Genomic DNA, 27,571 nt, shown 5'->3' on the forward strand with positions numbered 1-27,571 from the left:
AAAACTGAAAATTGTATCGAAAAAAACAAAAAAACAAAAATTCAAAATGAATTTTTACAACAAGAATTTTAAAGAATAACAAAGTAATTCCAGGATCTAAACCCTAAAGGTAAAATATTTAAGACTATAAAGTGTAAAGTAAAAAAATAAAAACTATTTTTAATTTAAAATTTAAAAACCTATAACTTTTCGAAACTAATCAGTGACAAGTTTCCGCTATTCAAATAAAAATAATGGTCATTTTTGGTTCACAAGTTTATTTTCATGGGAATAAGGTTGAAAAACCCTTAAGTGTGATAATGTGTGCCAAAGGGTGTCATCGGGCTGGTACATTGTGCCACGCTGACCTTAATTGCATGGAGTCGTTAGGAGAATCACTATCGGGGTTTTTCATTAACTTTAAACGACCGATTCTTATGTAAACAGATATTCTTGCAGGAAAATGCTCGAAAAGTGTCTTATGTGTGATAATGTGCGCGAGAGGGCTAGTCATACTGCGGCACGTTGATGTGAATTGTCATGGTGTATCATGGAGGGTTGGCTGTAGCAAAAATGAACTATTTAAAAGTATGGATTTAAAGCTTGATTTTTAATAAGAAAATATCTGGAACATGTCTTACGAATGATAAGGGATGCCAGAGGGCTAGTCATAGTCTTGTGCGATGCCGTGAAATGACATGGCGGATCACAGAGTGTTTGCTGGGAAAAACATGAACAAATGGATTTAAAGCATATTTTTAACAGGAAAAAACTGAAAAAGAATGTCGTTGAAATAGGGGTACCAGAGGGTGTCGGGTGCCATCCATATTTTACCACGGTGGCGTGAATATTCATTGGGTGTATCACGTTGGGGGTGGATTTCTAAAACAAATGAATGGATTTAAAGCATATTTTTATCAGGAAAATATCTGAAAATTACCTTAGGAGTGATAAAGTGTGCTAGAGGGTTTACGATTCAAAGTTTGCCAGGATGAACTGAATCGCTTGGACTAACATGTTCTACAGCTTAGAATTAAGTTTGGGTTGTTAAAAGAATATTTTTTCGACGGAGGGGGGCTGAAATCTAACACAGTGTCAAATAAATTGGGACATTTTTATTAAAAGGTCTCAAAAATATCTCTTAATTTGGATTTAATTTACCTCTAAAAACAATGCTGAAAACAAGACTAAAATTGGTGTCTAGGTTGATCCAGCCATATATTGTCAGGGTGGCGTGAATATGCATAGTCTTGACTCAAAGAAACGTGGTATTTTCATTAAAAACCTCTCAGAAATAACCGAATGCAAAAATGTTTATCTTTTTTCCTCATTTGCGTCTAATAGAGCAATAGAAATGATGCATTTCATTAAGACGGTTTAGAAATATCTCTTAATATGACTTAAATTTACCTATAACATATTGTGAATTTGACATTTTTCTTATTATTACTATTGTAAGTAATGAGGCTTCTGCTCTATAAGACGTAATGCTTACAGCTCATTAAACTGTGATTTTGTTAATATCAATATTTAGATTAATCCAATTTATCAAGCAGGTGCGCTTAATAAATCAAAAATCAATACCAATGGGATGTTTGCGTTCTCTCATTTGGAAAGGGTTAGAAACATGCGACCTATTTATCATTCTTGAAATATCATTCTTGAAAGTGGGACGGGGAATTCTCCTTGAGTGGAAAGTATTCTCTCACGTAATTGTCATCCCATAGAAAGTATTCCCCGAATAAACGTATTAAAAAGGCTCTCTTGTACAGCGGTCTAGTGCTCCATTCTTTAGAGGGGAAATCTCTTTAGAATCTTAATGCGGACACAAATCTTTGGAATATAAAGATCCCCTGAGAATAAACGTCCTGAAAGAAAATTAAATCTTGAAAAAAACGCCTTGAAAAAAAAATGAAATTCTGAAGAAAAAATATCTTACAGTATTACCTAACACCCACGTTTGCACCGTCATTACGTAACACCCACGTGTGCATTGTCATTATGTAACATCACACGTGTCTGCTACCATTACACAACACCCATTATGTCCCCATCAGCTACAAGCAGGGAATCCCCACGGGAACTAAAGAAATAAGTCATGCGAAAATACCTTATCCCTATCACAGGTAATTATTTCCTATTACATAACTTACAGGTGTACTATAATATTACGTGACATTCTATTTGTGCCCCGTCATTACGTAACCACAACGTGTGTGCTTATTACATGTGTGCCATCATTACGTAACATCCCATGTTTGCGCCATCATTACTTAATAGCCATGTGTGCGCTGCCATTATGTAATATCCCACATTTGCCCCGCCGTTGCGTAACAGTCATGTGTGCACCACCGTTACATTACAACCACGTGTGTTCTGCCCTTACGTAATACCCATGGGCCCCTGAAGTCTAGCATGTCACGTGAGATTCCTTCACGTGATTCCTAATGAATCTTCCCTATCGTCATTCCCAATGAATCTACCAAGTCATGCAAGATCGCGTCATCCTTAGCAGAGGTAAACATTCCCTATGGCGAAAAAGTCACTTGTGTGTTCTAGAAAACATTCCCTTTTGCGTAACAAGCATCTGCTTCTTGAAGAAAATTAATAACACCTGCGTCTTGAGGGAATCGCCGTTAAACTGCTTCGTCATTTTAAATGCTTATAGGAAGTAAAGAGTAATGAGTATGGGCGTGCTCAAATCCAAAAAGCCCTCACTACTGACTACCTACTTACAACGTATAATTGTTGATGTTCCCTTTTAATTGCTGGTATTTCTTTGTTCGCAAGTTTATCGGAGTAACCTATTTGCGCCCCCGCTAAGATAAATCGTGGATCTGCCCCTGCTTAGAGTGATCCATTTGTAACCGTGTCTTTTAAGGAAAAAGACAGAACATTTCAATGAAGAACATTTCATGAAGAAATTCTAAGATTTCTAAAAACTGTTGTTTTTAAGTTTTAAGCCTTACAAAAAACAAATTCTTTCGTATTTTGTCCTGCATCTAAAAAGCATCATGGGTTTCAAAGTGAATACATGCTATATATTGCATAGATAGATATCACCTTTTTACATTAATGTGTCAAATCTGTTTTTTCACCCGTGAAATTTAGGATTATGCTGCGGTTGTTTATAATGGTTCTGTATAATGTTTGTTTAAGCGCTTTTATTTAGGAAACGAAACTTTTTTTTTAAGATTTCTTAATTTATTCTTTTTTCTCGTACTTGTACAACACAGGCAATTGTAACTCTTGTAAGGGGGACATTGCCTTTGTCTTGCCTTTGATAGATTGTTCAAATTATTACTAGATTCCTGGTGATTAATACTTAGTTGGGTGAATAAAGGCTAATTCTAAAAAACCAAAAGCCGCCCGAAAAACCTAAAAGTTGGCCACAGAAAATATCAATATTAAGTTATCTTGACGATTATACCATAACGTTATTTTGTTTCTTACTGAATGCTTTTTTCCCGAAAAATTGCTTGTTATACTATAATTTTCCTTTGATAAGTACTTTGATTAAAATTCTAATGGCCGATTTTTCTTTTTGATTTATAGTTGAACGTGTTGACGGTTTCTTTATAATTTACTGTTTTGCATTTTTTTTTCATTCCTCAGTTTTGTACCTCAGGCTTTTGGTTTTTTTGTGTGTGGGAGATTTTCTCATATCAGTTTCATTAGATTGGCACCTTTTAAACGGTTTAAAATCAGCCTAATTAAGGGGACAGGATAACAGTTGTCCAAAGAAGTTGTCCAACAAAGACTGGCTGTTGCTAACTTAAAAGCTAACATCTTAACTTATCTATAAGTAACTGGAAATTCTATCATTTTAGGTTTTTTTTTTCCGACGAATCATAGACTCTGTCAATTCGATTGACTTATTTTTTCCAGTTACTAATTGATCCTGGTAATCAAAAAATAAAATATAAACGGCATCTGAAAATAAACGTTTATTTTATAATTTTTCTAAAAAACAAGAATTTTCCGTGTTTTATATGTAACACAACAGTTTTCCAAATAAGATTTGTTTTGTTACCTTCTATATGACCCATGTTTTGTGCTTTCGAATCTGAAATTTCCAGGGGTAATCTTCCTTCTGTTCAACGAAACCTATGAAAACCTATTTGAGGTGCCTTTATTATTTTGAGTCTGCATTAAGCTGTATCCGGTTTCTTTCCTTAAATGAGGCGGGATATAAGCTTTTGATGGTGCTCCACCTCTCACAGAAGTCACATCTTTAGGAATTCCGCAGATATAATTGAGTTTAAGAGTAACAAGTTCTTTTTCTTCAGTTTGTGCCTCAACGAAAATATTAAAGGATACTTTTTTGTTTTGTTTTTGAGTTGAATTTGTTTTTGGGTTCTTCATAGCTGATTTCAATGCTCCTTCCTTCCTATCAGCTGATTCAGTCGGCTGTTTACTACAACACATACAGTTGTCATCTTTCTTGCAATTCCCTTCTTCACACTGGTGACAGTGCCCTTGTTTTGCCTCTGATTGATTATTCAAAAGAATTTTAATTTCCCTGCAATTAAGATCTGGTATAGCAGCAGAAGTTTCTTCTTCTTCTCTGAGGGCATTTACAACAGGTAGAGATGGGTGCTTCTCGGCTGAAATCTCGTTAGAATCGTTTTTTGATTCCTTTGTAGGTTGGCTTAGTGTTAGTATCTTACTTGAAGCTATTGTTGTGGCTGGCATGAGTCCGCTGTTCTGCTGTTTGCTATCGTCTTGGTCAGTATCGTTTCCGTATAAAGATGCATGTTTTCCATCGATTGATTTTGTATCTTTTTCATTTGTACCTACATCTCGGCTACTATATCCAATACTTCTCAAAAATTTCTTTACGGGCATTGTAAGGATATTGTTGTTTTTAAGATCTGGCACAGTTTTAACAAATGGCCTCACTTGTGGCACTGTTTTAACTAATTTCTTTGTCCACACTGCCTTTCCATTGCAGAATTCAATAACTGGTTTCAGTGCCGCTGAAGACTCATAGAAATACTCATCTTGCTTGTATTCGTCTAGATAATATTCTGATTCCTCAGGATAATAATAATTTTGATAGCTCATTTTTGTAAGTATTTTGTCAAATGTTGTACACATAATACATTTATTCATTCTGATACTATTCCCTTTAGTGCAAGTAGATTTATACCAAAGATGACGTCATGCTTAGTCTCATTGTGTGTTCTATTGGAATGACGTCACTAATAGTGTGACGTCATGTATTATGATCCAAGGCTGCAATAATGAATTGGGAAGGCTTATTAATTGCAATTCCAGGACTTTTGATGGGGACACCGTCACCCATGGCTGATATTGTCTTTATTTTTTCTTATCGTTAAGGCTCTCAAACCTTATAGCAGGTTGATTTACATTATCCTCCACTTCTTGCATTGGATGTGAATATTGGTAATGTAAATAATGTAGGTAATATATGTAAATAATCACTTGATGAGTGATTTTCCGTAAAATTGTAAGACACAAAGGTCTTTCCTGTAGGTCTTTTGTTCCGGAGTATGAGTTTCTGTTTTGGCCAGTTTTTTTTTCTGAGGGCAATTAATTTCAAAACTATGAATATTTTTTTTTGTTATATTGAACATTTCCATAATGAATTTAATAGTTTCATAAGACTGTTTCATGATAGAAGCTCCACTCAATATTTTAGAGGGAAGCTTATTGCTGAAATGCAATAGAATAGCCTATAGACTTAATGTAGAACCATTGAAAAACAAGCGCCACTCTTTTGCCTTATACTCTATACCCAAGACACTCATTACGTCGTCAACATTATAAAAAAGAAAAAAGTACCAGCGAATCTCCTTGCGAAGAAAGAAACTTTTTACTGATCATCTCGATTGCAAAAGCAGCATACTTCTGTTTTTAGTTGTTGTAAGTTCCATTCCTTCAATCGAGAGTCCAGAAGTTATGCCTATTCTTTTGGCAAATTTGAGTTACAATACGTACCAGTTGTGCCAATTCACGAAAATTTAGACGGGGGGGGGGGGGACTATATTTTCATAAAATCTAGGGGTGGGGGCAAAGAGAATCTTAGCGTTTATTTAATTGTGCTTCTATCCTTGAAAAACGGAGACCGTACCCTCTCTATCGCTATAGTGACTTGACAAATTTGTGTCGAAAAAACTTTTTACCAGCATCCCTGATATTGTTCAGCTTTTTAATGAGGGCGGTGCCATTTATGGTACTGTTTGGAGAGACCTCAGGTTAAGTACTCCTTTTTTTTTTTTTTTTTTTTCGATGAAATTATCTAGAAAAAGTGGGTTTCATTAAAAATGCTTAAAAAAGGTAATACGTTTGAAATCTAGGCTCGACTTTTTATTCGTGGTTTATTTATGATACCTTTTACATCAGTAAAACAAAAGTAACGTATATGCATAAATTGATGTACTCATAAACTATTCATATATTTAAACTATTCATTTCGATCATCTCGACCTGTAATCTGCTTGAATATATGCATATGTCATTTCAAAGCTCTAATCGGTGCCTGTCAATTGAACTGAATTGAAACTGAAACTGAACTGAATTGAACAATTGAACATTTAAACTGTTCATCTCGATCATCTCGACCTGTGATCCGCTTGAATTTATGAATTTGTATTTTCAAAGCTCGAATCAGCGCCTGTCAATTGAACTGAACCAATTTATGAGTCGAATGCTGTCTACAGAGATACGTCTGCTGAACGAAGTTATCAGCGCTATGATGTATTATCCTTAGTGTTTATAAAGGTAAATCAACATAAATATGAAAAATGTTTTTAAAAAGAAACCCAAAAACGGTCAATTTTGGTCGTTGTTCTCGGAAAGATAAACGCTCGTCCAAAGGTATAAGCATGTACTAAGATGAAAGAAGTTGAAGATCTCTTGATGTCCGCACAGCAGCTCAACAAGTGTCCCCGTTTCTCACAGCCATAGATGAACTTACAGACTGTTGAAAACACGTTTCGGCGGTAGCCCAATTAACTTCTAGAAAAACAGAAAAGAAGATTTAATGCTTTTTTCCTTTTTTAAGAGAATATCTTGTGAAAACACGAAACTTAGGATTCAGTCAAGTGCCTGGAGGACAAAATGCAGAAGTACAGTGTTTTAATAATAAATGTAAAATGATATTTTTTTTTTACATGTACCACTAATGTCTTCAACTATTTTTAAGATTAATTGCCGACGAGCTGCAGCAGCTGCATTCCAAGAGCATGTTGGACGTCAGGGAGCATTGCCACATGGTATTGACATACTTACCACTGTTGACTATTTTTCGGTTGGAATGAAACCACATGCTTACCTAGAACTCAGGTATGATGTTCTGTTTTCTCTTTTCTTGCATAAAGTTAAGCTTTGTATGAGCTTTTACGAAAATCATACTGTACGGAGCACACTCAATCTGTACACTGGGGATGCGACCTTAAATAGGGTGTATTGTAGTTGTTTTCAGGGCTGACTTTTATGAGGAAGGAAGTGGTGGTGTCGGGGGGATGTTTACATTCTCCTTTGTTCAAGTTGAGATAGTTTCAGGGATTGGGAGTTGATAGGTCTGAGGTGATCACGCCCCTTAAGACTCAGAAATTCATAAAATATGTCCAAAAGTAGGGATATTTCGTGAAAATAGGCTGAAAATGGGGCTTATGCCTCCCTCCAGGAAAAAAATCGCCGATTTCGCCTCTTCCAAAGTAAAATCGAAGTTATAGATTATGCTTAGTAACCTAAAATTGTCTTTTGTATAGTATTGTCTAATTTGATAGATCTATATTCAAAGTGGCTTGCCTTAATTGATTTAAAACTTGTGTCTCAACATTCACTTTTTCCTTTTGTCGAACTCTTCCTTTTCGGCAGAAACCTCCGCACCCTTCTACTCCTGTGTGACTTGGAACTGTGAGCCTTCTGTTGGTAGTTGATAAATGTTCTTTATCTCAAGTTTCGTCAGTTTTTCTTTGTCTTCTTGAACTATCACTTGAACTTTGTTTCACTATTTTATTTCATTTTTCTTGGTTAAAAAGGCGTTTTTTTTTGTATTTCGTTATCAACCCTGAAAAGGGAGGATGAATAAAGGTCAGGCATTTTTTTCATCATCTGACTACTTTATCTTTTCATCACTTTGATATTTGTATTTGCTTATTTATATTCTTTTTAAGTGTCAATAGCAGGGTTGTCACTCCAATGAAATTAATGGAACTCCTCCGGGTCTCTAAAAAGTACTACCTCCCAAAAATTTGCTCTTCTAAAAAATTTGCCTCTTTGCGTCTATTTGTTTACTTAGCATAAGAGAAGAATCGATGAACCAGAATGTTAGTATGTAATGTGTTACTTACTGTTGCACGAATGCTTGTCCATAAAACCGGAAATAGTTCCTTTTTGACCGAACAATAGATTGATAATAAGGAAGTGGATTTCTTGAACGTTAAATTTTAAAAATGCACTACTTTTAACAGAAACTATTGAAAAAGTATTACTTTCACAAGAGCATTCAGAAACTACTACCTTGATAAACAATTTACATAGTACGTTGGTACTCCCCGTGGGAATCCTGGTCAATAGGCAGTTTTTGGTTCTAACCTATCAAGAATTTTTCTTGGCCAGCCATGCATGTATAGGCAAATAAATCCATATGAGAAGCTCTACGGGGTAATGTGAAGACACCTTTGTGCTTGTTGTACCTGTTTAGTCACTGAGTGTGGATATTGCTAGGGCTATATAAGTCAAGTTTACGAAATCAGGATTGATTTAGAAGTCCTAAATGGGCTATAAGTTTCTTTGGATAAATAACAGAAGTTTCAGACAAGTAAAACCGACTTCAACCGAAGTCGTTTTTTTTTTAAGGTTTTCTGGACCATAACTTTAACATCATTTTCTTCTATATATCTATTTGCTTACATATGTATGATTTTGTAGATTTATAGTATATATTTATAATAGATTTTATAAATACAAATATTCTGAATATATATATATATATATATATATATATATATATATATATATATATATATATATATATATATATATATATATATATATATATATATATATATATATATATATATATATATATATATATTATATATATATATATATATATATATATATATATATATATATATATATATATATATATATATATATATATATATGTTTATTTATTTATTTATTTTCAGCTGTTTTGTTGGAAAGTATCCTGAATATACAGCATCTTTAATTGATCACCTCATGGAATTTAAAGTTGGACATTGGGACTTGGTCATTCGAGATTTAACAGCCAAGGTATGTCTTTATAATAAGACGGCATTTGTTTGAAATGGTGTATCACAGTAAAAAAAAGGTCAAATCAGCTAAATTATAAAAAAAAAAGAGAGAAAAAACAACAATTGAACAAGGATTAGTATTGTAAGACAGAACTATTAAAAGTAAATAAATTTTTTCTCAAACAATCTTGAAATTAGCGCATAGACGCATTGGCAAGATAAATTATACTGAATATCAAGAACTAGCATAAACCGCGTATAAAGAGAAGGAAAACTGGCGAACTATATCAAATTGAGAACCACTCAATCCCTCAATAAAAATCGGACAAAGCTAGTCAGTATTTTGTTGTTTTATAATGGAAGGGTGTAAGCATGTGTATTTTGGGAGCCTAATCGTTAGCCTATTGTCTAGATTGTATCTAGATAGTGGAGGTAAACGATACAGCGTGGTGTGTTCTTTTGGCTCCTAAGACCTTGTTCTGTGCCATTCCTTCTTCTATATCTTTTACCATGGCTTGAGTAACTGTGGTTCTATTAAGATTTATTTCCTCTAACTTTCCTGGTTGTAACTGAGCACCCCTCACACAGAATAGCGGTTATTAGTTATTATAGCCAGATATAGTAGACCATTTAACTCTATACAGTCGGGATTTTCTTAAATAAAAGTGTCACACCAAACTCTGTGTTTTAATAACCATTTACGTGTGGAGCCATTTATAGTGTCTAATTAATATTTTTTCGTAGAAATTATTAATTATATATGAGTAAGGTATTGCTGTTCGTTTGGGCAATAAAGGGCAAACTTTGTGGGCAAACTTTATTTATCAATTTTGGTAAAATAAGGTCCAATCTCAGTATCGTTTAAATACTGTACAGTATTTTTCTCACACTTTGCTTTTTCCTCAGCATTTCCCCAGTTCGTTTGACCTTTATAGCATTTATTAAAAAAAAGGAACAAAAATTGTTTTGACCTTGTTATATGGTTCATTGTAACCTCAAGAAAAAAGATCTTCAAAATAGTTGTTTCTTCTGTAGAATTCAGATTTTTATATTTGTCTCCTCGTATGGATGCATGACATGCTAAGAAGTTGGACATATTATTAAAGTACCACTAGTCTATATCGGTTATGGAGCTTTGAATCTCCCACCAAGATGTAGTGGGTCACCTGACTGAATAATGTGGCATCCAAAAAAAAAATATAAAAAGATGGAGTAAAACTTACAAATACGGCTAAATGAAATGAATCAGTGTACCTTGTCTAAAACTTTAAGAGTAGCAAAACCTCCATAATATTTGAAACAGAAGGCAGAAATATGAAATTTATTCTTTCTATGGATTTTCGTCAAAAAGAATCCCCTTGTTTCGAATCATTAGTCCATGAATTTCTTTTGCATCCGTATGGGGTGATTGAAGCAAAAATTATGTCGGAGAAATTCGGTATCGGCTAGGCTAAAATTTTAGGTGTTCGATTTCTCCTCAGACTTAAACATTTTTTTATTGCTGTCTGCTGCCATTTTGTAAGTGCTGGTAAGTCTAGAATTCAAAAAAATGAATTTAAACTAAGTCTGAGAATTGACATTTTACTACACGACATTTGACATTGACATTTGTTTACTAGACATAGATCCAAAGCTAAAGCTTCAAAACGTCAGAATCCTGAAAAGTTAAGATCGAAAAAATCCACCTCAGTTAGTCTGATAAGATAAATTCGACTTCAAAATTTTATCAAAGATTCTAGTAAAGATTGAATTTGCTTGTCATTTCAAAGAAACAAAAATAATACGAAAAGAACCAAGAACAATAAACATACCTTTGAAACTAATTAAAACAAAATTTGTCATGCATAAAAAGATCAGTGTAATCTTATGTTGTTGCTTCTTAATCTCCTCAGGTTTTGAAGGAGTTCTTCATCTGTATTTCTCGTTTTGAGTTGTGGCTAACTCAAAAGAACTTTTCTTTTTAGGCCTTGAGGCGATTGACTCACCTTGCTCCCGAATATATTATAGCCAATATCATCCCTGTTTTGATCTATCGTTCAACGATTGTTGAATTATATCTTCGACATGGGAGTATACTTGCGTTAAGTGAAATATTCTCTGCATTATCAGAGATTGCAAGAACTAAAGAGGTCACGACAGCTGAATTGGTTGGTCGAGATTTAGCGCAAAAATCGATAGAAGTGACAATCACCTTATCAACTGGAAGGTTTTTAAGTGGCCTTGGTAGTGACATAACAAAGCAAGCTCTGTGCTATTTGATTCGTAGGTGCTGTGAAGCTAATTTGTGTCCGAAAGATGGCAATCGAATTGGTAAGTTCCTTGAATTAACCAGATGGCAATCGAATTGGTAAGTTCCTTGAATTAACCAGAAGGTTTGGTAACCTGAGTCATTTCTCTACTGCGACATATCCTGTACGGCTGATACATACTATTTTAAGTGGTGAGATAAGTTAAGACAAAATACGATAAGGTTTGATGCAAGATCCTATGGTATTGAGAGGGGGTTTGTGCCCCCCCCCCAGTAAATTCTTAAAATTTTGCTGATTTCTCAAATTATAAATGTTTCCATGCTAATTACTATTTTTGACGCTTTTTGCTAATTTTATTTACCACTTTTTGCATCATTATCCTTGTCTCAGCTAATTGAGACCGGAAAATGCAAACCACAAATTTGGTTCCTGCTAAAACGTATCTATGAATAAATTTTATGTGATTTTAAACCGTTTTGAACGATTTTTGCATAATTTGGTGCCTTTGTTACAGCACGCATCCTGTCACCCACTGAGGCATATTTTTTTTTACTTTGTGATCATTGTTATTGAAATGTCTATCTTTCAATTTTGATCCAATTGTGCGCAGACTTCAGGAGGTGAGTGGTAGGGGACGTTAGGTGGCAAAAAGGATATATGGGCCAAAATGACTTTATATTATGACTAGATCTTAGTATTTGTAATATTATTACACCAATTCTTGCGTTTTACTATCATCCATTGTATATAATTGGAGCTGAAAAAGACAATAGTTGTACCATACTCGGGAGACTCATCTTTCTTCACTAAGTTTGCACTACTGCATAATTTTAAGGAAAAAGCATGTTTTTTCTTTATTTATTATTCCAACTCTATTAATTGTAGTGTAATTGTTTTTATAGATGTTTGGCAGTCTGTTATTGACATAAGTTTGCAGGACAAACGTCGTGCCGTTCAGAAAGCTGCAGCAACTGCTCTCCATTCTTTTGCTTCTATTTACTATACTGATAGTGCCCGATCACTTATCGCTACTAAGAAATGTATTTCCAGCCTTCTTTCAAAAAATCAAGATTTTCGTTGCGGCTACGCACTGGCACTTTGCGAGATCCCTCCAGAAGTGATGGAGATCCCAGCTATAGAGGTCATTGAAGCTCTGAAGAAGTGTACTGAAATAACGAGTGACACTGAAAAATGGACTGATACTCGACAGTATTCTTTAAGAGCCCTGTCAATATTTTGCATAAACTATTTTGAGAAAATTGAGAACTACAATAATGTTGCTTCTGAAGTCCTTCAATCGTTTTTGAAAGCTCTTGGGGACTATACGGCTGATAGTAGGGGTGATATAGGAGCTGGTGTAAGAGAAACTGCTATGGATTCAATTAAGGTACGGACTATCTTTTCCATTATCGTTTTGCACTAAATTTGCTTAATAGAAGAAATGAGGGCAAGTTTACAAAACTACAAGAATTTCTGAAACTGAATTATTTTCAAACCAAACTTCTTTGTTTCCATCCATATTGCGTAATTTTTTTTTGGGAAATGGGGCTTAGGGTCATTTAACCCTATCTCAGGGGATTCCTCTCGCCTATATCTTCCTGAGCATATTTTTTCCAACTCCCTCATCTGTTTGGTTTATTTATACCAAGTTAATGTAGCTGCTTAGGCAATATTTGTCTCAAAATGACTTTTTAATTACTATTTTTTTTTACTTTTACCAATTTAATATTCAGATGACGGGACATTACTTTAAGCATATGTATATAGACTTCCGACTATTAGAAGAATTATATGAATTCATGTAAAGTTGTGTAGACTACGAACTTAGAATATTTGAAATGGTTTTCTGCAATCCAGTATTTAATGATAAGTCCAACAGCTTTGATTCTGTTGGATGCTATTATCAAAGTTTTATTAATATGAGTAAGGAGGGAGGGGGAAAGTTGGTCAAATTTCATTAAATATTTATTAATTACAAATATATTTAATATATATATATAGACCCTTAGACCTTAGATCCTCCAGAGCCAGGGGTGGCTCATAGGGCGTCTACGAAACCTCGCCAGACATCTCGGAGCTGAGCTGCAGCCATGACGTCCTCCCACTGTGGTTGAAGAGACAACTCCGCACTTCTCAGGTCTCGGTCGTACTGTCGTCGTAAGGTGTGTCTTGGTCGACCTCTTTTTCGCCTCCCCTCGGGACGCCAATCATATACTGTATTCGGGAGTCGATCCTCTGGCATACGGAGGACGTGGCCAAGGTATGTCCATCTCCTACGTTTCAGAAGGTCAGTAACTAATGGCTGACCGGTTCGCCGGCGAACTTCTATGTTGGTGACCTTTTCCTGCCACGATATGTTCAGGATTCTCCTAAGGCACATGTTTTCAAAGGCTAGGACACGTTTCCCTAGCTGGGTGTTTAGTTTCCAGCATTCACTAGCATAGAGGAGGATGGACATCACATTGCTATTCAGGAGGCGGAGCTTCAAGCGCATAGAGTATTTACTACTGCGCCAGACTGGTTTCAACTTGCTAAAAGCCGATGTCGCTTGTCCAATTTTCCTCTTGATTTCGTTGGCTATTTCACCATCGTATTCGATCCAACTACCAAGATATTTAAATTCCTTGACCTGCTCAATAGTTTTATTTTTGCATTTTAATATGAGTGGGGAGTCAGATGTGGCCATACTCTTTGTTTTACTGACATTTACTGCAAGTCCCATTTTCTCGGCCTTTTCGTCTATGGCGTCGAGTAGCAGCTGCAGTCGCAGTTTCGCTTCTTCAAGAAGAACAACGTCATCTGCGAAGTCCAAATCGGAGATCAGTCGGCTGCTAATCTTCACTCCAATGCCTGAAGACTGCCGTAGAATATAGTCCATTACAATGACAAACAGAAACGGGGATAGGACACACCCTTGTTTGACGCCAGACATTATCTTGAAGAAACGGGTGTCCCCATTTTCTGTGCGTACACAGCATTCACTATCCTCATATAGTGCGATTATCATTTTGACTAGTTTATCAGGTACTCCGTAATATTTCAAAATCTTCCATAAAGTGTCTCGGTCAACAGAATCGAACGCCTTTTCAAAATCAATGAAGAGCAGGTACAGCTTTTTGTTCCATTCTCTGGACTCTTCCACCATCAGTCTAAGAATGAAAATAAGATCAGAGCAAGACCTACCAGGTCGGAACCCATGTTGCTCTTCCCTGAGATGTGAGTCCAGGGCTGCTCTTAGGCGTTGTAGTATTACTGAGGCTAGTATTTTACTAGGCACAGACGTCAAATTGATGCCCCTCCAATTGTCACAAATTTGTGCATCGCCTTTCTTGAAGAGTTTGACCAGTATACCTCTGGTCCAATCTTTTGGGACTTTTTCGTTGTTCCAAATGGCCACTAGAAGAGCAGTCCATACGAACATGCAGGCTCGAAGGGACGCTTTCAGCATCTCTGCCGTGATCCCATCGACTCCAGGTGCACGTCCATTTTTCAGCTTTTTCACAGCTGTCGTCACTTCTACCGTGCTGGGTGGGTCAGCACTTACGTCAATTTGTAAAAATGGCGTATCCGGTACTGTTTCTGGATCATCAGGTCTGGGCCTATTTAAGACTTTCTCGAAATATGAGGCCCATCTCTCGTCAGCTTTCTGTGGATCCGAAATAATGTCTCCATTTTCATCTTTTACAAGGGATGTACGATTTGTTTTCTTTTCAACTATCTCGTTTGTTAGTCGATAAACAGTTTTTGAGTCTCCTTTCTTTGCAGCTTCTTCTGCAAAGGCTGCTTTTCTCTCAATGGCAATTCTTTTGTCTTTCCTGGCACTTCTTTTCACTGCTTTAACCTCTTCTTTGTAGCGGAGCTGTAATTGGGCTTTTTGCTCTGGGCTTGATGTATTCAGGATAAGCGTTCGGGTCTCCTTGCGTTTACTGATGTATTTCCAGGTGTCATCCGATATCCATTCTTCTTTCTTTCTTTTCTTGAAGCCAAGGTTGGCCTTCGCAACGTCATGGTACACACTCTTGACTGAGGTCCATGTATTCTCAACATCAAAGTCATTGGTTTCGTCGAGCAGATTTAACGCTTCAAATCTGTTATGTAGAGATATGCAGAAGTTTTTGCGGATGTCAGGATCTTTCAGCTTATCGGTGTCAAATTGTTTATGTGTTGCAGTGTTAGTTTTCCGCTTCTGAGCTTTCAGTTTGATTCTTACTTCGGCTATCATCAGGATGTGATCTGTATTAACATCCGCTCCTCGAAAACCCCTCACGTCACATAGGCTACTTCTCCAACGTCTCGACATGAGGAAATGGTCGATTTGATTCTTCGTTCGGCCGTCGGGGGACACCCATGTGTACTTGTGAATCGTTTTATGGTCGAACATACTACCACCTATTATCAAATCGTTGCTTAGTGCATAATCGATTAGCAGTGTGCCATTCTCATTTATCTCTCCCATGCCATGTGGGCCCAGAACCTCAGGGCAGTACTGGCGGTCTGCACCAACTTTAGCATTTAGATCGCCAACCACGCAGAGTACATCATGCCTGGGAACGTCTTTGGTGACCGAGTGTAGCATGTTATAGAAAGTATCTTTCTCCTCTTCATCAGCTTCGTTTGTTGGAGCGTAGCATGCGATGATGGTCATTTTTGTGTGATTTGATACGAAGCGAGCTGTCATTATACGTTCGTTAACTGGGTTCCAGTTTGTCATTGCTTTGTGTGCAAGTGGCGACATCAGAAGCCCTACACCAGCGCGGTGGACGGAAGGGTGACCACTATATGCCATGACATATCCATCACTGAACTTCTCTAATCCATTTCCAGTCCACCTTATTTCACTGAGAACGAGTATATCGATGAGGTATTGTCTCATCTCTTTAAGAACTTGCTCTGTCTTGGATAACTGGTTCATCGTTCTCACGTTCCAAAAACCCATCTTTAGATTCTGTTTCGCAGTCAAAAATCGGTTCCGGGGGCATGCAGGGGTCGTTATCTGGGGAGGTGATGTATCCGAGGCTGTTGTAGACGTTTCAGTTGCAGTTGTTTTTCCCCTGAAGGTTGCCCCTCAAGGTCCCGGGTGTGGGTTGCAAGCCCACAGCCCAACCCTCCTCATTTGCGGACTTGGGACCGTCATGCTCCCCCGACCTCTGTGAGGCAAGGATCCTTACATGGTTGAGTTAAATATATATATATATATATATATATATATATATATATATATATGTATATATACATATATATATATATATATATATATATATATATATATATATATATATATATATATATATATATATATATATATATATATATATATATATATATATATATATATATTTAATATGTATAATATTTATTTACTCTTTACGTGCAAAGAAAGTCCACGGACAATATAAATATTATTACGGTGGGAAAACTTGACAAACTGAAGATATTAAAAGTCAAGAATGCTATTTACCTTGTGTTCTTATATAAAATAAAAACGCAATTCTAACCTAATTTTACGGCTTTCATGTGCCCTTTTCAGCAGAACATAGTTACTTTTTCACCTTTTTCAGGACATATCTTAACTCTACCCTGTCTTCTACTCTTAATCTTAGATTTTCTTCCTTTCTTTATTTTTTGGTATATCTAAGAAATATCAATAATTGTCTCGATATATATCAATAATCTAAATGATAAATGCCTCATGCCCATAGTCTTGTCAAACAGTTTTTGTTTGAGTATCTTTTAATATATACAATTTGTATCTAAATCATGTAGCTTTAATTCATAATTAGTCCATAAGCATAGATATGCATTATAGGGAATAGAGAAGGGCAGGCAAATATTTTTCCATATTTCTATGTACGGAAAGGCGTCTCAGGGAGGTTGTTTATGAAATTAAGATAGGCAGTCTTTTTATTAAAAGTTACTGAAACACTTTATGCCCTAATTGCGATTGGGCTCTCCTATATTGCTTAAGCTTTTGCAAATTTGACTGTATGATAAATAATCAATTTAGTTATTTTGTCATTGTTGTAGTGTGTAGCCAGATACTGTGGTTTTAATTTTGTAAATTAGTTGGTAAATTAGTTGGTAATTTGGTAAATTAGTTTTGGCTCATTAGTTCATATGCATAGGTGCACAGAAATAGTACTTTCCGGTGATGATTTGTGTGCTTTTCTTTGGAAGGGCGGGTGCACTGGAAAAGAAAATAGAGTTTTAGTCTACTGTTTTTATTTGATACCCTCTGTATCCCTTCCTTATTTGCAGGAATGTATTGTAAAATTACTTTTGGCAGTCTTTTGAGGTAGTGGCACTGAAATACTTTGTGTCAAACAGTTCGTGAAAAGGAACTGTAAGTAAGGAAGGGCCCGGTCTACATCAAAAGATTGGCTTTTTATGCTGATTCTCAGAATGTTTAATTACTTCAGTTTAATCTTACCCATCAAAAGCTACGACCTGAGAAAATTTCTTTTATTTTAGAAAAAGGGTACCACCCTATAAAGTCAAGTGACATATAAATATCACACCATCAGATTCAGCATATCAGAGAAGCCTACTGTAGAGGTTTCAAGCTCCTATCTACGAGAAATGCAGGATTTGGTAATTTTTGCCAGAAGAAACCTCACGGTTGCGTCTTTATTTGTTGTTGTTTTTTTTCAAGGGGCGATCGCATCAAACCGTTGGTCCAAGAAGATTGGGACAGGGCTTGTTTGAACAAAAATCAAAAGTTTTAGTGTCCTTTTTATGTTATCAAAAAGATTGGAAAGTAACTAGTTCCCTCTATCGCCCTTTTTTTCTCTCAAAAACATCCGATCAAAATTTTTAGATAGCGAAGTGGTTGTGAATTTTGTTTATGTGAACTGATTCTACGGTTTTACCGTTGAGACGATGTGGTGTGGAATCAATGTCACATCGTGTTTTCTGGACCGCACTTTTCTCTGTGAATTTAGTCAAGTTTAAGAAAATATTATTTAAATGATAAATTTTGGTAATTCAGAATGCTGTATGTTAGGCGTAACATATTTTACAGGAGGGTTGAACAACTAATAAATGCATCTAAATTTTTTGGCTATTGTTCATTATTAGTTGCTTGTACGAGAAATTTTTCTAGGCTTAGAATAGGCTTAGAAAACAATTTTTAAGCTACAAATTCTAATTTCAAGCAATTTCTACTACTGAGTCCAAGAGACACAACGCGTTTTGGGAAAATGAGAAAATTTAAAATACCTGGGAAACGAAATAAAGACGGCAATTGGATTTGATTTATCGATCAAAGATCTTAGTTTTTTACAGGGATGGACTATTATTCTTAGTTTGACAAAATTTCGTTTAACTGTTGCACGATATTTAGTCATATTTAGTAACTATTGATGGTTTAGTAACTTTTATATGAAACATACCGTGTATATTGTTGCTTTGTTCGTTCCCTCATATATTTTTTTTTCTTTTACTTTTCGCTACTTTTCTCTTGGTCTCTTCACTTTTGACACATCTATTCTTGTGTATACTCTTTTTCCTCTGTTCACATTTTCTTGAAAGTTTGTTTTTACTCTAGGAGTTCCTTTTATTCTGTGTATCGAAAACAGTTCACATTGAAGAGGATCTTGTCGTCAAGATTTTCCAATCCATTGTTCAACAAGCAATGGAGAAAATTGATAGAACTAGAAATGTTGCCGGATCTGTGTTCTGCAAGCTGTTGCACAAGTATGTAATCTATATTCTTTAAGTTCATTAACTTTTTAATAGAACTTTACCCTACTATGCATTAGATGCTATAGACTTTTTAATCATACACTATTCAACACAAATATTGGGGAGCTATATGGTTAAATATATACATATATATATATATATATATATATATATATATATATATATATATATATATATATATATATATATATATATATATATATATATATATATATATATATATATATATATATATATATATGTATTTATTTATTAACCAGGCACCCCCATTAATGAGAAAAGGGCTATTTTTGTTGTAGAACCTTCTTGACACTGCCAGAAGATTCCTTATTCTCAGGGACTCCTCGGACTCCTTATTCTATTTGCTACAGAAGGGTCATTAGCTTGTTTTGAGACAATTTTGATGCTCCTGTAAAAGCTGGGATGTTGGGGGTCAGATTCGGGCCCTATTATCCTGCAATTGTGTAAACCATAAAATGTTCATGATCCTGATTTCATCAAACATAAAATGAGTACTCTAAAAAATCCCAAAATACGAACTGTTATTCAAATCCATCACCATTTATAAAATATGGATGTAACATATTCTAATTTTAGATGATTATCGTGCAATATTAACATCAAATTCGCAACAGCAAGCTTGAGTTGTTAAATACCAATTTGTGTGGAAATCGACCGCCAATTTTTAAACGTGTATTTATACTATATGATTTGATCTCAAACCTTTACGGTCCAGTATTAGCTCCAGACTTAGGTGGAAATCACACCTTGTTTAAGAAATGTGTACTTTATGTGTTTTAATCCAGAACATTCATACAGAAATCTTAATGATTTACTGTTATATTTAGGATCATTCCCATTTTAATCCTTGACAGATTGTGAGTCGAAAGTAGTATGCAAATTTAATATATTCAGAGTGACGGAAGGGGTAGGGTATTGATGAGTATGGTTTACATGATCTCTGTAGTGACGGAAGGGGTGGGGCTGTTGAGGGGCACGGTTCACACGATCACAGTTTTGGTCGGTTAATCATACAGCAGGACTGAAACACAGATCTCACAGGCATGTTCACCATTTGTGAGGGGTGCACTTGACGTGTTTTTTTTTATTTTGAAGCGTCTATTTTTCAATATTAATCCCAGATTTGTAGTCAGCAATTGGATTAGGCGAATTTAGCATGAAAAATAATAGATAAAACAAAATTTACTAGAGCCAGAAATAAATTTTCAGTGATTTGGCTATTTTTACAATATATTAGTTATGGTGACGAAGCTATAGAAAGGAGCAGAAGGTCATCCGTCCAGAGCGATATACGGTTTTAGGACTGCGATATTTACCAAAACAAATAGTACTGCAATATGCAAAATGTTGCTTGTAAAGTTTATTTTGTTTTTGTAGTAGCTGTAGTATATTCATAAGAAAATGAAAAAGTGAAGGTATTCTTTAAATAAAGGGATGGCTTGCTGAGTCTAATATAGACGGACAAAACGATATTTGGTTCCTAATATTCATTTTTCGGTGTCAAGGAGGTGCTTAAAGTCTACAATTCTGACGGATTTCTTTTGAAGTCTCTATTTTTGTATTGACTAGCCTTTGGTATCCTTCTGTTTACTCAATTTTGTGAAAAGTTTTCCCCTTAAATTTTGGAGTTGGGAGTTTTTTTTGACTAAAAGTGCTATTTGTCTGTCTTATTCGAATCACTTAAGAACTCTATACTGATTTCCAAGGGAATTTAAACGCATTTTTTTAGTTAAGTTAAACGCTGTATTGTCTCTTTTTTCGGATGGATGGATTGGGGGGGGGAGGGGCTGAAAATAAATTTTGGGCGTTACATTTGTTTGTTCTTACCATGAAGGTGTAATTCATTTTAAAAATTCAATAGTTTTTACTACGTTCTTTATTTATAATAATGCAAGGTGATTCGGTCATACAACCCAGAAGCGTTTTTAGCATCCAATTATCAAAATTAGCAATATACAGTAATTTTTTACCACGTTCTTTATTTATAATCTTGCAGGGGGAATGTTTGGTCATACCACCCAGAAGTGTTTTTTAGCGTGTGTTTTTAGCATCCGGGGGAAAGTCAGTTTTGGCACAATAGCATAGTGATGTAGTTCATCCTTCAATAAATAAATCTAAATTGCACCCGAAATGTTGATAAGCTCTAAAAGTACTTCCCTCCCCTTTCTCTGCACCGCGTGAACCTACCCCCCACCCTCAAGATGCCCATGATTTTTTTTTAATAAGCGGAAGTTCTGTTGACATTTTTACTCTGCATTGTAATAAACATGTTTTATATTAGTGAGCCAAGAATTCCAAATATTCCTGAATATGAACTTCTCCTTGCTAATTTCCCGAAGGATGACGTTGTCAATATCAACTGGGCAACCCCTACCGATGCTATTCCTCGGTTTGTTCAACTTCTCGTCTCTCCCGTGTTTTGCAAGCCAGAAGTTCTTGGTCTCGTTAGTACTGTTGGAGGACTGACTGCGAGTCTGGTAAGGTGTCTATTTTATTTCTTAAACCATTTTCTTATGCTAGAAAATGTCAATAAATTCTGCAGATTTGTTATGAGAAATATTCAATAATTTATTTTTCGGGTGAAAAATAAATTAGTTGTTCAGTTTCACTGTTGATATAGTGATGCAGTCAGCTTTATTTTGAATCTCGAGAACTCGGCTACAGTTTGAATGTTTAAACTTTACAATAAGAGTTGAAAAAGTCACTTTCGAAGAAGAAAACTGACTAAGAACTGAATTCAAAAACCTGAATTTAAGAAATTTGCAATTTATTTTGATTTTTCCAACATTTCAGTAAGTTGTATCTCTAGGTTGGCTGATGTAAAGGTTTACGCAATTATTTTTCAGACTAAAACACATAATGATAAAATAAATAGATAAAAATCCTGCATAAGATTTAGACTAAAAAAAATTGTTCAATTGACCAAAAAACAAAACAAAAAACAAACAAACAACAAACACAATGACGGCCTAATCTAATGGATCTTGAAAGAGACGACACACGACAATGCTAACCAATTCGGGTTCTGGATAGTGACAGAAATGGAAAAGAATGTATTTTGTTGATAAAAACCTAACTACAAAATATTTTAAATTTCAGGACATCCTATATATTTTTTGAGGATATCGAGTTGAGAGTTGTTGGCCAATCAACCCTGTCATAGTTGGCCAATCAGCCTACATATATTATGATCCTGTATGGCCCAAGAGCTTTCTTCGAAATTTCAACGTATTTTTCCTTCCCTCTTTTCCAAAAACCCCGCAAAGTACCTCTGTAAATAGTGTTTTTTTTCTTTTTATTAGTACTTTTTTGGCTAAGAAAAACACGACTTTCTCATAAGAAAAAATATCAAGCCTTTTTCGACCAAACCTTTTATCATACATTTTTTTATATGAATACCATGTAACCTAATTGTATATACAGGGATCTCTGACTATTGGATTTAAATCCTTACGAAGGAATTTTGTGACTTCTACAGGTTTTAATGACTCTTTTTAATGGCTTTGAATTTCCTACAAAAGAACTTTGCAGAATACATCATTTGATGCAAGTTTGGACCTTATTAATATTTTAATATCAAACGTGGTTTTAAAAGGGTGGAATTAGTTTTATTTCCAGGCATAAAGAAGAATGTAATTGGCTCGTGAAAATACATCACAAGACTAAACCAATGGAATTATAGCACATCTTTTAACACGGAAGTATAGAACAATAATTTCTCTTTTTCTCTTTCGTACGTTTAATATGATAATAGCGCTCAGCAATGCAACAAACTGAAACATGTTACAAAAACCTTTGTCTCACCTGAGTATCATTTTTTTTCAGCCGATAAAATTATAACAATAAACTGTGAGCGATACTTTGAAAGCATATTTTAAGTTTAGTATCTTTTATAATACGTAAGAAGTGTAGGAAAACGGAGAATTGTTTTCTTTTGCAGTCTGATTTAGTTACTAGAAGCCTAAAAATAAGCTTTGATTTCAATACTGTCTTACCTGTTTTTTATGCTGACGATCTCTATTCAAAAGCTAGTTTTAGTAAGTATATTTTATACTGAAAGAAAGATTAATGCATATATATCCTCTGCAATTGATCATGTCTGTCTTGTAGACTTGGAACCAAAAAAAGATGCCATAATCGAAAAATGAAGCATATCAGATTGTTTCAATTTATTAACAAATAAATAGCAATACTATTCATTTTTTATAATCTGAACGTATGGCACTAGTAATATTTTTGTAAAAAAGTAAATTTTTACCTTTTTGGCTTACTACTGTGATTTTGCAGGCTCATGTGGCAAGCACGAGCTTATTCTCCTTCTTGAAGAAAGAGAAGAGATCGAAAGTTGTGCCGATGTTTTGTGATTCTATTACAGAGATCTTCAAAGAAAACTCAAAAAATGATCGAATAATTTTACAGATATTTCCATTCCTTGATCGAGTTCTTGGTTCAAGTTATATAGATACAATTTTGGAAGATGAAACAAACCACTTTTCCTCAGAAATATTGGAATTGACAAAAGCTGAAATATTTAACAGCTCTAAACCACAGAAAATAATTGCAAGTATTGACGTCTTCTGTCAGCTAGTTCATGCTCATAAAAATATTGCCAAGAAATCGCTTGTCCAACTCTCAATATTGATGTGTCACAAGTTTCCAAGAGTTAGAAAAATAACGGCGAGTAGGCTGTATGAGACACTGGTACTCTATTCAGATGGTGACGTTGTTCCTGTCGAAAATGTTGAAGAGGTCATGAGTGTTTTATGTGAAACTAATTGGGATATGGATCTTAGTACACTTAGAGAAGTTAGAAATAATTTGTGTAAGCTAATGGACGTTAAACCTCCAGTGAAGAAAGTAATATCTTCTCGGTAACAAGCAGACGTTGACGTTGTTCCGTCAGACGTTGACGAAGTGACGTTGTTCCTGTCGAAAATGTTGAAGAGGTCATGAGTGTTTTATGTGAAACTAATTGGGATATGGATCTTAGTACACTTAGAGAAGTTAGAAATAATTTGTGTAAGCTAATGGACGTTAAACCTCCAGTGAAGAAAGTAATATCTTCTCGGTAACAAGCAGCTATGAACGATGGCAAAAAAATTGACCAATCAAGGTAAATATAATTCGAACGGGGTGGGGCTAGGGAAAAGCTTAGTGAAAAAAAATAACATATTTTGCTTCTTGTTTATAAATTTTATTCTTTTTAGTTCGTAAATTTTACGGATGGGATTTTAAATCAGTTGCTAAATAGTGTACCAAATAATTTGAAATTACTGAAGTCTGAAAAGTGAAAAAAGTTGAATCTTCGTAGTAACCAGCGGTTCTCAAACGTACTCCACCGACAGAAACTGTTCTGCAAGTCCAACTGCCTGGAATTGAGCCAGAAAAAGAAACCAATGGAAAAAATTACGGGAGTAAGTAGGGGGGGGGCTAGCAAATTATAAATATTCATTTGATTTATCTTGTTTTTTGTATGATTATTCTATGAGTAAGGAAGTGAAATAAACAATGTTTCAAAATTTTGATGTAATGTGAGAAGCGAGACGTGAGTGACTAGGGATAAATGAGGTGAAAAAAGATGGTAGGCAAAAAGAAAACCGATCTAGGTGATATCTTCACTTACCTGAGTAGCATTATTAGTACAAATGGTGGATGTAATGATTGGAATAGCCAAGGTAATTCTTTTTTTTTATTTGTTGTTGAAAAAAGTTAGGAAGAATGGGAAGATAAGTTTACGAACTAAGATTTGAATATTTGAAGCCACGGTAATAACAATGGTCAAATATAGCTCTGAACGTGGAAGGCTGTGAAAGATTTTTTAAATGGTTAGTTTTATAAATGGCTAGACAAAAGGATTGTCTAGACAGTTTTAGGTGCTGTTTGACGGATCGTATATAAAACAAATTAGTTAAAAGAGAATCCGGTTCAATCCATCTTTTAAGCACTCAGATGAAAGAAAGTTTTAAAGGGCTGAATCCACGTTAAGCCCTTGAAAGGGTTAATTTTGAAAGGGCTAATGTTTTAAAGCCAGTGTATTTTAGTGTATTTTGCTTCTTCTTGTAGACTTTATTCTATCGACGTTAAATAAAATTCCATTTTATTTAACTAGTGAAGTCACACAAGAAAGAATAGTTTTATCTTACATTTAGATTTTTCATGAGCTATTGGTAAAGCTTTTCTCTCTCATAGAGATATTTATTCCGTGAAAGGGGCGTGGCCAGGGTACAGAAAGCAAACAAAAATGAGCAACAAAAGACAAACCAAAAGGATACGCAGGAAATTTTAAGGAGCACCATACGATAATGAGTGTCATGGTAAATAATTGCTTTTTGAGCTGTGTTTTCTTTAATGGTTTAAACACAGTAATTGAACAAAGTAAATGAAAGTTTCAGAGATTTTCTGGATTGGACAATTGAACTGTTCCAAAAAGTTTCGTGAAAAACAGCTCCTAAAAAAGAATATTTTCCAATGAGCCCTAAAGCATTCGGCCGTGATAATTAAAAGGGCGACACATGAGATTTTGGTCAAAAATGAGTTATGTATGTGTCGTGGGTAAACTTAGTACAAATAATCGAATGGTGTAGTCATAATTGTCCTATCTCGTACGGTTAAGAAGATAAAAAGAAAAAAAGCCACTAAACGGCGTAGGTCTCTTTTTCATCAGGTCTTGTTGCAACTCAAAATGACAGAAGAGGATTGTCTGTCTTACGAAACTATAACATGGGGACCTGGCATTTGTCTCGTTTTTTCCTCAAGGGAAAAAGGAGATATGCGCCATAAAATGAAATAATTTTGAATTTGCTCGGGGATGCTTGAATGTAACTTATTCCACTGAAAAGAGCATACAAAATTAGTTTACAATACGTTATTTTTATCTCCATTAGCCTCATCCTTCTGAGCGACCACAGCCTATTAACTTTTTCCCGTTTTTTTGGCTCTCTTGAAAAGTTATAAAAATAGCGTATGTCATCCTTTTAATTATCACAGCCGTCCTGTCATCTATTTTACGAGCTACAGGTACAAGCAGCATGCACAATAAATTTGAGCAACTGAAAATATAAGCAAAACAAAAAGTAATTTATTCCATGAGTTCAAACAATACTGACATTAATAATCATGACCGCAGGCAAAATTTAACAGGACAGACGGGTTGAAGGCAGAATAAGTTTACCAGAGGTGGTGGGAAGGGAGGGGGTGCGTGAAATATCGAAATTAATTTCATGTAAAAATAGAAAACGTTTCTTTGTTTCACTATTAATCCTAAAACTTACCTCAAGAATCTGGCTTGTCAGTGAAAAGGCTTTTTTCGTAGACAAATTTAGACGTTAAAATGCCAATCTAAGTTCATAAGTATGGATATAATCCCTGTGAAGAAGCAAACCTTCGAATAAATAGCAATGAAAAATCTTTTTTACTATATTGTCTTGCAACATATTGCCAGTATTTGCCTTGGCCGAGAAAAATTTTGCAATAAATGACGTCAAGGCATTAAATCCTGATTTTTTTTCCCCTAAGATCTTAAGAGGGCTTAGGCTTGCAGATCATGTGTTGCCAAACTATCGTATTGTCAGTAAGCATATGCCAAGGGACACAAGGAAGTCCGAAGTAAAAATGAGCTACGGAGAACCACAAAACGAGGAAAATATTTCCAGCAATCATTTAATTCATTCTGAAATTTGTTTTCTTTTCGATAAGGTGAGAAAGCTGTAAGAAACTATGTTCAGACAATGTTTTATGAGCGAGCATCCATAAAGGGAGAAAACAAAAAATACGCGTCCATAACTCACAAAAATGTTAGCAAGTCACTAAAAAGAACTGGACTCTTTTTTGGCCAAGACAATAATTTATTTGGTAATTTTAGAAAAAGAGTTTTGGCCAAGTCAGTGCAACAAATTCACGTATGCAGAAATTAAAACGTCTTAGCTCTATACAAATCAAAATCCTTGCACTTTCGATCGTTTCAATCTATTTCAAATTAATGGTGAATATTGTAGGCACAAAATAATGCATGTGTTCGAATACTCCGCAACTTTTACTTCTAGTGCGACAAAATGATGTCAAATGAAGGTTAAGTCTGTAATGCAACAATCTTTAATTTTCCACTTCAAACAAAGTGTTTTATTAAGCCTTTGCATCCGTTTTCGAAAAAGATGGAACGAATTGGGTTTCTAATTTCCACTAAATGGCGTCCATGTCAAAACAAAAAGGAACAGATGGGACTTGAGGATAAAAACAAATAAAGTACAACAGACAAGCGAGCAAAGTTGATCCTTGTGACTTACCAGCTATCCCTAATGAACCCAAACCTATTGTAGCATCTCGTTTAAATGAGTACGTGAGGATGTTAAATTTTCTCGTTGAAAAGCA

General features: G+C 35.1%; 1 protein-coding gene across 3 annotated transcripts in view; it reads left to right on the forward strand.

Moving 5' to 3' along the window:
* The window catches only part of LOC136034809 (tubulin-specific chaperone D-like), a 76,050-nt gene extending 50,873 nt beyond the window's left edge, over window positions 1-25,177 (forward strand). For all 3 annotated transcript variants that reach the window (XM_065716230.1, XM_065716229.1, XM_065716231.1), the window contains exons 9-15: window positions 7,151-7,290; window positions 9,147-9,252; window positions 11,198-11,543; window positions 12,385-12,869; window positions 19,026-19,174; window positions 21,486-21,681; window positions 23,492-25,177. In XM_065716230.1, coding sequence (XP_065572302.1) covers window positions 7,151-7,290; window positions 9,147-9,252; window positions 11,198-11,543; window positions 12,385-12,869; window positions 19,026-19,174; window positions 21,486-21,681; window positions 23,492-24,079 — 2,010 coding nt within the window. In that variant the 3' untranslated portion in view covers window positions 24,080-25,177. The remainder of the gene's footprint in view (window positions 1-7,150; window positions 7,291-9,146; window positions 9,253-11,197; window positions 11,544-12,384; window positions 12,870-19,025; window positions 19,175-21,485; window positions 21,682-23,491) is intronic.
* Window positions 25,178-27,571: the final 2,394 nt, after the last annotated feature.

The sequence above is a fragment of the Artemia franciscana genome, chromosome 13 (genome assembly GCF_032884065.1).
Source record: "Artemia franciscana chromosome 13, ASM3288406v1, whole genome shotgun sequence".
Taxonomy (NCBI): Eukaryota; Metazoa; Arthropoda; class Branchiopoda; order Anostraca; family Artemiidae; genus Artemia; species Artemia franciscana.